This window comes from Eleutherodactylus coqui, chromosome 9 (assembly GCF_035609145.1).
Source record: "Eleutherodactylus coqui strain aEleCoq1 chromosome 9, aEleCoq1.hap1, whole genome shotgun sequence".
Taxonomy (NCBI): Eukaryota; Metazoa; Chordata; class Amphibia; order Anura; family Eleutherodactylidae; genus Eleutherodactylus; species Eleutherodactylus coqui.
Genome location: NC_089845.1, coordinates 122,081,928 through 122,094,195, shown reverse-complemented (window position 1 = coordinate 122,094,195; position 12,268 = coordinate 122,081,928). Strand labels below are relative to the sequence as shown.

General features: G+C 46.4%; 1 protein-coding gene across 1 annotated transcript in view; it reads right to left on the bottom strand.

Moving 5' to 3' along the window:
- Positions 1-8,965, bottom strand: part of NBN (nibrin) — a 72,532-nt gene extending 63,567 nt beyond the window's left edge. The window contains exons 1-3 of the mRNA XM_066578433.1: positions 8,851-8,965; positions 5,235-5,368; positions 1,122-1,270 (exon numbers count right to left, since the gene is read on the bottom strand). Of these exons, the coding sequence (XP_066434530.1) occupies positions 1,122-1,270; positions 5,235-5,368; positions 8,851-8,881 (314 nt within the window). The 5' untranslated portion in view covers positions 8,882-8,965. The remainder of the gene's footprint in view (positions 1-1,121; positions 1,271-5,234; positions 5,369-8,850) is intronic.
- Between the last annotated feature and the right edge of the window lie 3,303 nt (positions 8,966-12,268).

Genomic DNA, 12,268 nt, shown 5'->3' with positions numbered 1-12,268 from the left:
ATTGCTATGCCACCACCGCTGAAGCAAGCCCCCCTCAGCCAGACATCCAGAATAGCATAGTCTGCGGTTGCTCCAGCAGCGTCTTCACCATCCTGGCAGGAGGAACAGCTTTGCCCACATCCGGGCTAGGAGATGGGCAAGCTGCCTGGACCTCAGAGGCCTGCCATAGAGGATCATCGGGAAGGGAGGTCCCAGCTGACTGCTGCCCGTTAAGCCTCCCTCACACAGACATTTGCAAAAACGCTGTACTGAAACTACAGCTGAAAGAGCAGCCAAGGAAGCTGAAAAAAAAAAGAAAAAAGCAACACTCACCTAGCAGGCGCCGTTCGGGTCCCTCCCGGGTCCCACCTCAAGTGGCTGACCTCATTTTGCGTTAGAAAACCTATATTCAGGTGGCTTGCTTTGGAAGATATGACTTGTGGGCCGTGTCCCGAGCGATTCGAATCTCAAGAACAGGACTCCCATGTCCCCTGTCATCGTCACTGAGGAAAAGACTGAATGCAATGCAAGCGCACCATTCACTTTCAATGGGACTGCCAATGTACTTGAGCGGCACCCACTTGGCTATTTCCGTCAGCCCCATTGAATTGAATGGAGCACCGGCCGCACATGTGCAGCCAGCGCTTCATTGAGAGTGACGTCACTGTGGGGGAGAAGTGAGCGCCGCAGTCACAGGAGAGTGGGAGTCTCGTTCTTGGGATCGGCAGAGGTCTGAGCAGCGATCAGCAAGTTATCCCCTACTCCCTTCAATGCGGTGCTAATATGAATCCAGGATATTCTTTAACTAGTCTACCAACATAATAGCAGAAGTAGAATAACTCAGCCTATAATGATACACAACAGCCCCTTTCTATACAGCAGTCTGATAATCGCAAAACCAGGGCACCGTGTGGCATCCGATACGTCGGAAACATGTACACGGTACCAACCAGCGCCCAACAAGACTGTCAGCGGTGCAATATGGCATGTGAAGGTCTTATGACCAAAAACATTCGCCCATTTGTGGACCGCCCAATGTCTTGTGAGTAACAAGTCTAGCACCAGATTGTGCAGAGTGCCGAGTTTGTATTTCCTGCAAACGCATTTATACGGTCCGACTTCAGAGACAGTGCAGCTCCCACCTGAACTTGCTGTTGTAGACGCCAAACGTGACTTTGTCTCCGGACTTCAGGGTTCTAGAGCTGCCGATCTCCATCTTGTCTCCATTAACGAATGTGCCATACTTGGAGGAGTCTTTAATGGTTAGAACGGGGATCACGCCTGGTTGTCCCTGAAACAGAACCACCTCAGGTTATACCGCGGCAATATTTGTTAGAATGATATACAGATCAGGAACGTCTCGTCTGACGACCCTTGCAGCTATTTAACCCCTTCATCAGAAGATGGACTACAAAAAGCATTTCTTTTATTTTGCTCGGCATGCATTCAAGGATTTCATAATTTCTGCAAACTTTAAGAAGTTTTGCCGTTATTGGTCGCCTTTCGATTGAAACACGCATCATGTGCGATGGTCAGTGACAGAAAATAACACATTTTTCATGTTCTTGCTGGAAATAACGGCAAAACCTGAAACTGTGTAGTTAAACCTAGTTTGGTCGTATTCATCATTATGCTCTGAGCATGCTCAGAGCGTGAGGAGCATAGAAACAGGACTGTAGTATTAGGTAGTAACTGCTGTCAGCTCTATGGGGCCTTCTACATGGGATGACCTCTCAGGCACTTTGACACAAGAACGATCATCACTAAATAAATGTAGGCGGCTTCCATTCACAGTAAACAGGCAGTCCTTCATGAATTAACAACTGCCTGTTTACTCGGCCGAGCCGTCGTGAACAAATTCTCCTTTGTCGTTCAGTCGCTGCATAGATTTACACTGAGCGATAATCATTCTGGTTCTGGCTGGATCGTGGGCCCGTGTAAGAGAGCCCTACCCCTCTTATTCCTGGCTGGGTGTATTCCGCCTCTCCCCTGGCATCACCACTAACCCGCTGACAAGTGTATTCACTGGACCTGTAGGGGGTAATACACCCTCCGACTTCTGTAACCCATAGACATGCACCCTTCTGTCTTGGCTTTCCATGTTTGGGATGCGAAAACCTGAAAGCCATTTTAGCCACTTGTGGCAAAAAGCTGAGCGCTTAGTGCAGCGCTATTTCCATAGTTCTCGTTGACGTTAACGGGAGCTACATAAACAGCATAGTGCTACACTATCTCTGTACCTCCCATTCACTTCAATAAGAGCGAGGGAAACAGGGCTGCGCTAAGCGCTTGGGTCGGTGGCCGCTAGTAATAACAGCAGTTTCCCATCTCTGCTGTGAAAAGCCAAGATTGGAAAACCCTTTTAATCTCCACAGGCCGGTAGAGGGGAAGGAGGGGGGGGGGGGTAGCCGACAGCAGTTACTGCCCAATACTACATTCCTTGTTTCTATGTTCTTCACACTCTGAGCATGCTCGGAGTGCAATTATGAATGCGCTCTCTATGACCGAATTTACTCCCTATTCCATTCTTTGCCCCTTAGGGTTCAGTCACACTGCAGAATACACATCCGACTTTTCCATGTTCATTCCACCTCCAAAATCGTTGCAAAAATCTGCAACTAAGCTGAGTACCACAGATATGCTCCTCTATTTAAAGGGGATCCGCACGGATTAAGCCCATGTCAATCCTCTGGCAGCACTGTGCCAATTCCCGTTAATCACCTGTCCCTTATCTTTATAGATTGCATCTGTACTACTGGTTGCTCTGATATGGCGTATCGCAACTGTTCATGTGATCTAACCTTACACGCGTGTGCCGTGCTCCCCTGGAGACGTTGTTTGGCTTTCTAAGCTGCGCTCCTGCTCAAGCGGCCGAATGAGAGCAACCTCCAAGACCCACTGTTTAAAGCGACTGTCCAGGTCTGGAGAAACAAAGATGGCGGCACAAGCTTCTCTACCAATCTGATGTACACCTGCTTTGATTAACCAGTGCCGTCCACATGAGCACACCTGGCCAGTAGGAGCAGTATGTAGTGTCTTACACTACCCATGCATGCTATGCACAGTGTGCATCAGGTAGTCAAAGAAGTGGTTACGCCATCTTTGTTTCTCCAGGTCCGGAGTCCAGTTTAACCCATTTCCTTCCCCATAACGTAAGGGTATGTCATGGCAGTGGAGTACGTCCCGCAAAATGACGTACCCTTACGTCATAGGGATAGCGCGACATCATGACAGATCTCGCATTATCCGGCAGCGGGAGCCGGCTGTTACTGATAGCGGGCCTCCCACTGCAATAGCGTGGGTGCATCGGAGATGCGCCCCCTGCTGTTAACCTCTTCCCTGCCGTGATCTAAGTAGATCGCGGCAGGGAAAGGGTTCACAGAGGGAGTGATGTTATCGCAGAGAGCCCGGCTGGGTGCTATGGCAACAGGATGCCAGATAGCGGCGTCCTGCATTGCCAGATACCGTCGTCCTGCATTGCCAGAGCCCGTAATCGCTGTATAAGTGATAAGGCATTGCAGGAGAGAATTCCTGCAATGCCTTATCATAGCAATCATCAGTGGTATGGTGTAAGTCCCTCAGAGGGACACAGATGGGTGTAAAAAAAAAAAAAAAAAACCAAAACAATGTACAAAAATTAAAAATGTAAAAAAACAACACCCCGTTTTATGCTTTTTCTCATATTAGCATAAAAAAAAAAGAAACGCATATTTGGTATCATCGTGTCCTTAAAGACCCGTACAATAAATCAAACACACTTTCTATCCTGCACAGCAAAAAGTGTAAAAGAAATCCACTAAAAAACTGAGGCAAAATTCTAAAACTTAGCATTTTGCCTCCCAAAAAACGCAATAAAAGTGATAAAAAAAGTATGTACTCAAAAATGATACCAATAAAAACTACAGCTCGTCTTGAAAAAAATACGCCCTCACAGAGCTCCGTCCATGGAAAAATAAAAAAGTTATAGGACTTTGAATGCAGCAATTTAGAAAACTAAAAAAGAATTCCAAAAAAGGGTTTTTATTACAAAAAGTGGAAAAACCTAAAAAAAAGGTAAGAATTCTGGTATCGTTGTGACCGTACCGACCGCAGAAAAAATGTAGTCTATCATTTATGCTGCATAATTACCACTTTAAAAAAAAAATCTATGGCAGAATTGATCCGTTTTCTCTCCCTGCGATCATAAAAAAAATGTATAAAAGTTTTACAATATAGTCTATGTACCCAAGAATGGCACCAATAAAAACTACAGTTCGCCACACAAAAAACAAGCCCTCATACGGCCGCGTCGACTGAAAAATAAAACAGTTATGGCTTTTGAAAAATGGAGATGAAAATCTACCAAAAATTGATTGGTCCTCCACGCCAAAATAGGCCGTGTCCTTAAGGGGTTAAAGTGACAGCCCCTTTCCAGGACGAACTCTGTCCTGGGATCAGAGGACTGGTGGCGTTTCCAGACTCCCTGATGCCCTACTTTCTTGGGGTTCTGCCATGGATACAGTAGTAGAATATAATACATAGGTGATAAAAGTCTGATTAGTGGGGGTCTCATCAATACCGAGTACAGGGGTCCCAAGTCCCCCTCTCTGTGGGCTTTCTGCACTCCCGCAGTGATTAGTAGTCGTGCATGCACAGCGTTGCTCCAATCATTTTCAATTGGACTGCTAGAGATAGATGAGTTCTTATACTTAGCCATTTCTGTCAGCCCCATTGAAATAAATGGAGCGGCACCGTGCATGTACGACCACCGCTCCAATCAACCTAACATCACAGCGGTTGGGTGCAGAGAAATACAGGACCACCGGTCATGGAATCAGTGGGGGTCTCTGAGATGAGACTCCCATGGATCAGACCCTTATTACTGATCCATAGGATGAGTGATAAAAGTGTATTTCGGTACAATCCCTTCAATGAAATTAAGAAAAAATAACAAGAAAATTCTGCCACTAAGGGGATGCATTATACAGCCATTCTGAGGGAAAAAAAAGTGAAAAGTATGGCTGCTATCACAAGCAGAACTAATGTAAAAATATGCAAAATATATGAAAAAACATCCTGAATGTCAGTATAGCAGGAGCTCCACACAACTGCACCCCCCATTGTCATGTAACCACAATGGCATAAAAACCCCACAGAGAGGGGAGAAGAGGGAGGGGGCGCGGGGAGTGGCTTCATCAGAGGGGTGTGGGACTGGGGGAGTGCGGGAACCCGCGGGCAGCACGGGGTAGCTCTGAATCCTCCCAACTGGCACTTACCAGGCTGGAGGGCGGATGGCGCACAGAGAACGTGGCATGAGCTCTGCTGATGGACTGGTCATCCTCAATCAGTACTGTACAGTTCTTCCGGCCCACCACGTACTCCGCGCCAGAGAGAAAGGGGTGGCTCACTCCTGGTGATGACAAGGAAACCAGATTACCATTACAGTAACGATATCAATGGAAGCAGGAACCCCAAGTCTTAGGATAACATTTTTGAACTATTTTCCTAAACTGTGACAAAAGGTCCTCCGTACACACTGCGGCCGATCCGAGGCAACCGCAACATCATCGCCTGATTAGCTGCTGGTGTCTCCATTCACATCTATTGGACTGTGACTGTAAGTTTAGCCAGTCAACAGTCATACGAAGTAACAGGAAGTGGAGAATTTGCAAATTTTCAGCTAAAAAAAATAAATTAGTTTCTAAAGAAGACCTGACCCACGTCTATAGGCCACTCACTCGCCAAGCCAGAAACCTACGGTATACTGATGAGGGCAAATCATCCAGAAACAGCTGTCTGTGTATGGTTATTCTAGCTTTGGCTTACAATTCCCAGTCATTGTTATACGGCTTGTTCAAAAAGTCTGAAATTGACTTGCAGGAATGCTGCCTACCAATAGGTGGCGCTGCAGAGGTATTGTTCCATCTTCCCTATTTAAAGAAGACTTGTCCCGTCTGTTTTAAAGGGGTTTCCCAGGGCTATATTATTGATGACCAATCCTCAGGATAAGTCATCAGTAGCTGATCAGCAGAGTCCGCCATTTGAGATCCCCACCGACCATCTGATTGAAGAGGGCACAGCACTTGATAGAGCACCTCGTCATTTCCATGATGTCACAATATGCTGTGCCTGGTATGAACTGAAACGGCTATAGCCCTTAACCGAGTGCGGCTGCCACTTCAATCAGCCAATTAGTGGGGATCCTGACGATCAATTCTTGAGGACCTATCCGGAGGATGGATCATTGTCAATTTAGTTATAGAAAACCCCTGTAATAAATAACTTGAGCATTAATAAATAATGATTAGAGGGGTACTTCGGGCTTTACTATTGATGACCTTTTCTCGGGATAGGTCATCAATAGTTGATCGGCTGGGGTCTAGTGCTCGCGGGGATCCCTCCAAATGTTGTCAGTGCAGCCGAGGTGGACATGTGCATTGGCTGTCAGAGTCAGATTTCAATGGAAGATGAAGCCCTTCTATTACACTTTCGGCTCTGATCACCGATGCGGAAGTCCAGCTCGGCTGCACTGACTACGATCAGAGGATCATCTGATTTGGGGGACTCTGAGTGATGGACCCAACTACTGATGGACGGCGCATCAATAGTAAATACCCTTATAATAAATACTTAAGAATTAATACATTCTGGAGCATTCTTAGACCTCCATGTTCTGCGCTTCGTCTGTTACTCCTCCTAGAACTTTATGCATAAATTGACAACTAGGTGTTACCAGATTGGGGGGGGTCTCAATGAAAGCTGACTGCCCTATGAGTGCAATGTAGTAACACACCTGTATGACACGAAAGGAATAAATGAACTGGGCATTACCAAAGTATTCAGGAGGAACAACAGATGAGCAAATGATGAGAAGAGATGCACAATACTTGGTATTGTACGGAGAATACAGATATTTACTTAGACACGCCAGCAGCGGTGCACGGATCATCCTTAATGACGGAAAAAAGCAACGCATGTACAATATATAAGCTATCAAACTTCGAAAAACACGAGGATCTTCCCTTTAGTGCTGGAATAAGAAACTCTTTTGAAGTGGGCAGGTGAGCGGCGCGCAGCGTCAGGTATAGAGGATCGCGGCTCCGTGTGGCCTTGGAGACCCAATAATTGCATTACAGGAGATTACTAGTCCAGTGCTGCTTACATCTAATGAGCCAATCTGCTAATACCCCCGGGATCATCATCAGGAAGGAGGCACCGAGCAGTCAAACCTTGGAACGGGATTTAGCGCTAGTAAATACTTGTTCTTTAGGCCCCCCCTCACACGGGCGTATTCGCAGGCGTACAATATGTAAAGATTAGAACTAGAGATGAGCGAGCATACTCGCTAAAGACAATTCCTCGATCGTGCATTGCCCTTAGAGAGTATCTCCCCGCTCGGCAGAGAAGGTTCGGCTCCGTTCCTCCCCACTCTCCCCCGCAGCTCCCTGCCGGCAGCCGAATCTTTGCTCCCGAGCGGGCAGGTACTCGCTAAGGGCAATGCTCGCTTAAGCAATAATTGCCCTTAGCGAGTATACTCGCTCATCTCTAATTAGAACCCACTGATTTCAACAAGTTCATTCATATGCATGTAGTTTTGCTGCGCATTCGGTCAAGTTAAAAAAAAAAAAAACCCAGAATTTTCTTATGTATTTGTGACCAAAAGTCCCCATAGAAGTTAATGGGGATGCGCAAATGTGTACGTATTATGCTGGAGATGCGTGAAACACTGCGGAATTGTGCAGGCAAAAGAACACATTTGGAACTCAGACTGGTCAGCAATCGGTGTGCCTTTGTTTGCGGCACGAAGGAACCTGCCTTGTGGGCACAAAAAGTACGGTGATGCCTGCGCAACAAAGCATTGTTCATTTCGCAAATGCGCAGCGCTCAGGCGTGCAGAAATACGCATACACCACATGAACGGGGACTGAGGGATCGCGAAAAATACACAACCCCTTTTAAGAATACGGTGACACATGGCCGTTTACATGAATGGCCTTCGTGGGAGTAGATGCCTGAGCAGATCCGCCTCGTCACGGACCCAAGCGTTGTGAACTGGCACCGTGGACCATAATGGTGTCTGTTTGGTTCCTGCACGCACATTTTCATCCGGCATTCGCCAGATCTGTGTTCGGGGTTCTAAATGGAGCCTTCGGCCACTCTCAAACAGTGTCGGCAAAAAGTCGCAATTTCGAGCACAGCGTTTTGCCGCAATTTTACCGCTGTTTTCTGATGCAGGTTACTGCGTCCAGCCGTGGTTTTTAACGCACCCCATCATTGTGATGGGTGATGAGAAGCTTTAAAAAGCGCAAATATGTGGTAAAATAGAGCAGACCGCTTGAAAATCACGGAGTTAGAAAATACTGTGATCAAGTGCGCGACTGAGAGGCCCTATTGAAAACAATGGAAGCGTTTTGCCACGGTAATCGCGGTAAAAAGCGCACGTGAGAGTGTCGCCGTACAACAAAATTATCAAAGAGGAGGAAAAACACCACAAAAAATGTAGTTTGTTGCTTTTTCATAATTACTTGAAAGACTTTCAGTCTGGTTATTCCCTTAAAAAAAAAAAAAGTTGCAGAGAAAAAAAAATAGTTTTCCTAAATGCACAATATAGTGAAAATTCACGAGACAAATGAAAAACCACTATTGTTGACAACGCAACCAATCACAGCGCAGCTTTCATTTCTTACCACGCTCTATAAAAATGAAAGCTGTGCTGTGATTGGTTGCTATGGGCAACAGAGGTTTCTATAACTCTGCGTGTGAACTCTATAGGAAGGCCATAAGTATTATGGATTACATGTGCTGCACCCATCTACAGGGAGTGCCCCCACACGGACCCTTGCAGGGCCAAGTCAGCCCCCCAGTGTGTACACCATAGGAGAAAGTGATTACCTCCCGCACTCTCCCTCTCCAGCTGCCACATTGCTCCTCTGTACACACCGTCGCACAGTCATGACGTCACGCCCTCCCGCTCGGGCCGCTCTACTCTCATCTACGCGTGTTACACAGGCGCCACCCAGTGCTCACAAGTGGGAATTACAGGGCAAAGAACTTTTATTATTCCAAGCAATACATGTTATTATCAGTCCTGTACTTGTTTGGGGGCTTAAAATAGGACATGTTGTGATTTTTTTTTTCACTTTCGTAAAAAAATGCATATGTGATTACCCTAATTTAGGCCACTTGCACACGACTAGGTCAGATTCCACTGGCAGGATCCGACCATGTGCCCGGCTGGTGACCCTGCGTACCTCTCCGGATTCTTCATTTTCTGTACTGCGAATGTGCCAGCCGTCATTAGGCAATGACGTGGATTCTGCAACCTTTCTGCAATGATAATTGCAAAGGGCCGTGGGTTGGATGGCTTCCATTGACTTCAATGGAAGCTGTTCGCATGGAATCCGCCTGAAAATAGAGCATGCTGCGATTTCCCCGCCGCAAGCGGGAAATCCCCCCCGCAAGCGGGAAATCGGGGTTGATTTTGGCTCATGGGCAGGAAAAAAACACTTTTCCATAGCATGCTATGGGTGGTATTTGCTGTGGAATCCAGAGGCGGACGCCCACTCCAGATTCCGCAATGCAAATACACCAATGTGCAGGTGGCCTAAATTCTATGAGTATTCAGCCTGTGAAAAAGATACGGACAGAAAATACACCAATATGAATGGGCCCTAAGTGCTGCTGGATTTCTCGTTTTAACCCCTTAGTGACCGCTGACACGCGTTTTGCGTGGTGATCTCTCTTCATACATTCTGGGTGCTGGCTGTTTCTTACAGCCGACACCCGGCGGCCCATCAGGGCTGTTAACCTTTTAAATGCCGCTGTCAATTCTAACAGCAGCATTTAAATCCCCCTAGCCATGAGATCGCAGGGAGCCGTGCGGGTGTCATGACAGCCAGGGGCCTCCTGAAAGGTCCCAAGACTGTCATGTCAAAATTACATACTTGTGCGAGGCCTCATTCTTTGTGTGACACCCTGTAGTTTCTATTGTTAACATTTTGGAGCAAATGTGACTTTTGATCACTTTTTTATTACATTTTTCTTGAAGACATGTGACCCCCAAAAAAATACAATTCTGACATGTAACTTTTTTCTGACGACGTTGACCATGTGGGATAAATAATGCGTTACTTTGATAGATCAAACGTTTATAGACGCAGTGATACCAAATACGTTTTTTTTTTTTATTGTGATTTTATTCTAATAGGAAAATGTTTTTTCTTAATTTTTATTACCTTTTTGAAATAATTGATAAAACTTTTTTAAACTGATTTTTATAAACTAGTCTACATAGGGGAATTGAACTTGCAACCATTTGATCGCTCCTGCAGTATAATGGAATACCATAGTATTCTATTAAACCACAATCTGACAGGCAGTCACAGGCATTTTGACTTGATAGACAATCTGGAATGGCAGCTTTTACAAGGCCTCCTGGCTGCCATGGCCATCAAATGGCACCACGCAATCTCATCCTGGGGTGGCTGTTCTGGACCCCTAAACTCTGATGTCAGAATTAACTTCAGCATTTAAAGAGTTAAGCATGAGCTCTGATCCCAGCTGTCGTCAGCTGTAAGAAACAGCCAGCACCCACATTGTATGCAGTGGGATCGGTTCCCAATCCCCCTCCATACAAACCCCGAACCTCCATGATGTAACTGTATTTCCTGGAGCCTCATGTCCACGGGCAAATTCGGATTTTAAATCCGCAGCGTTTTTCCTGCACACGGATCCGCGCCCCATAGGGATGCATTAAAAACCCGCAGGTAGTTAAATACCTGCGGATGTCATTTTTCCCTGCAGGTGCGGGTCCAGCGTGCAAGAAAAAGTCAGGACATGCTCCATTTAGGTGCGGGTCTCCAGCGGGGACGGCTCCCGCAGGCTTCTATTGAAGCCTATGGAAGCCGTCCGGATCCGCAGGAGACCCGCACCTGAATTAAACTCACCTGCTCAGGGCGATGCAGGTCTTCCTTCCTTCGCGGCCAGAAACTTCGTTCTTCGGCCCGGTGGAAGTGCCCGGCGCATGCGTGCGGCACGCAGCCAGCGTGCCGGGCACATCCACCGGGCCGAAGAAAGAAGATCCGGCCGCAAAGGAAGGAAGACACGCACGGCCCGCAGCAGGTGAGTTTATTCTTATTTTCAGCCCTCATGTCGGCGGGGCAGGAGGGACCCGCTGCGGATTCTCCATGGAGAATCCGTAGCGGGCCTGATTTTCCCCGTGGACATGACGCCTAAGGGGTTAAAGAGACATGAAGCTTTGGAGCAACCAGTTGGTAGGTGATGACTCCAAAAAGCGCAATGTCGCTAGCATTGATTTCTTTAAAAACACACATTATTCTGAACCAGCAGGTAACAAAACCCCAAGTAGAAAACAGCTATCTGCCAAGACGCCTACATGGTCACCCACAACAATTGAAGGGGCATTTACACATAGCAGATTTGGTGCAGATTTTCCACAGTGGGAACATCCGCACCGAAATTAAAAGCATTTGGTGTGGATTTTGATGCGAATTCGGAGATTTAATATAGAAAATGGACCAGAAAACTGCCTTGCATGCTCCGCACCACATTTCTGTTATGTTTAAAACACTTTTACACACTTTTTTCGCCACTTCTGTAAAAAGGGTAGAGGGCGCAAGAAAGGGATGCTGGTACTAAGCCTAAACGTGATGGCCAAAAACTGCGACAAAATTTTAGCGCAAAAATGAATTAAACTAAGTTAATAGTCAGGCTGTAGGACAAATGCACACAGCCGGGTCGGATTCCGCAGCGGAATAAGACCCTGTGCCGGCCGGTGATCCCCCCCCCACCCCCACACCGCGTACCTCTCCGGATTCTTCCTGTCTGTGATGTGGATATGCCGGCCGGCACGCCAGCGCACATGCGCAGTTTAGAGAATGCCACGCTGTTGCACCGTCGATTACGCAGATCCGGGGAGATTTTGAAATTGACCTTTTGGAATTGCCAGGGGTTGGATGGCTTCCGTTGACTGCAATGGAAGCCATCTGTGCTTTTTTTTTTTTTTTTAAAAAAAAGCATTTTGCCTTCATTTTTTTAGGGGTTTTTTTACGCTTTTTGCAGTGCGGGTTAAAAAGTGTGTTCAATTTGTTGTGCGAGTTGTTATGGGTACGTCAATACCAAATATGTGGGATTTTAAGTTACATTTTTTTAATATTAATAGCGGAAAAAGCACAAAAAAGGGTTTTTTTTTTTACTTTTTCTTTTTTACATTTTTTTGATTTTGACACTATTTTGATCTTTTTTTTTTTTACACTATTTATGTCCCTGTAGGGGACCTGTACAATAGCAC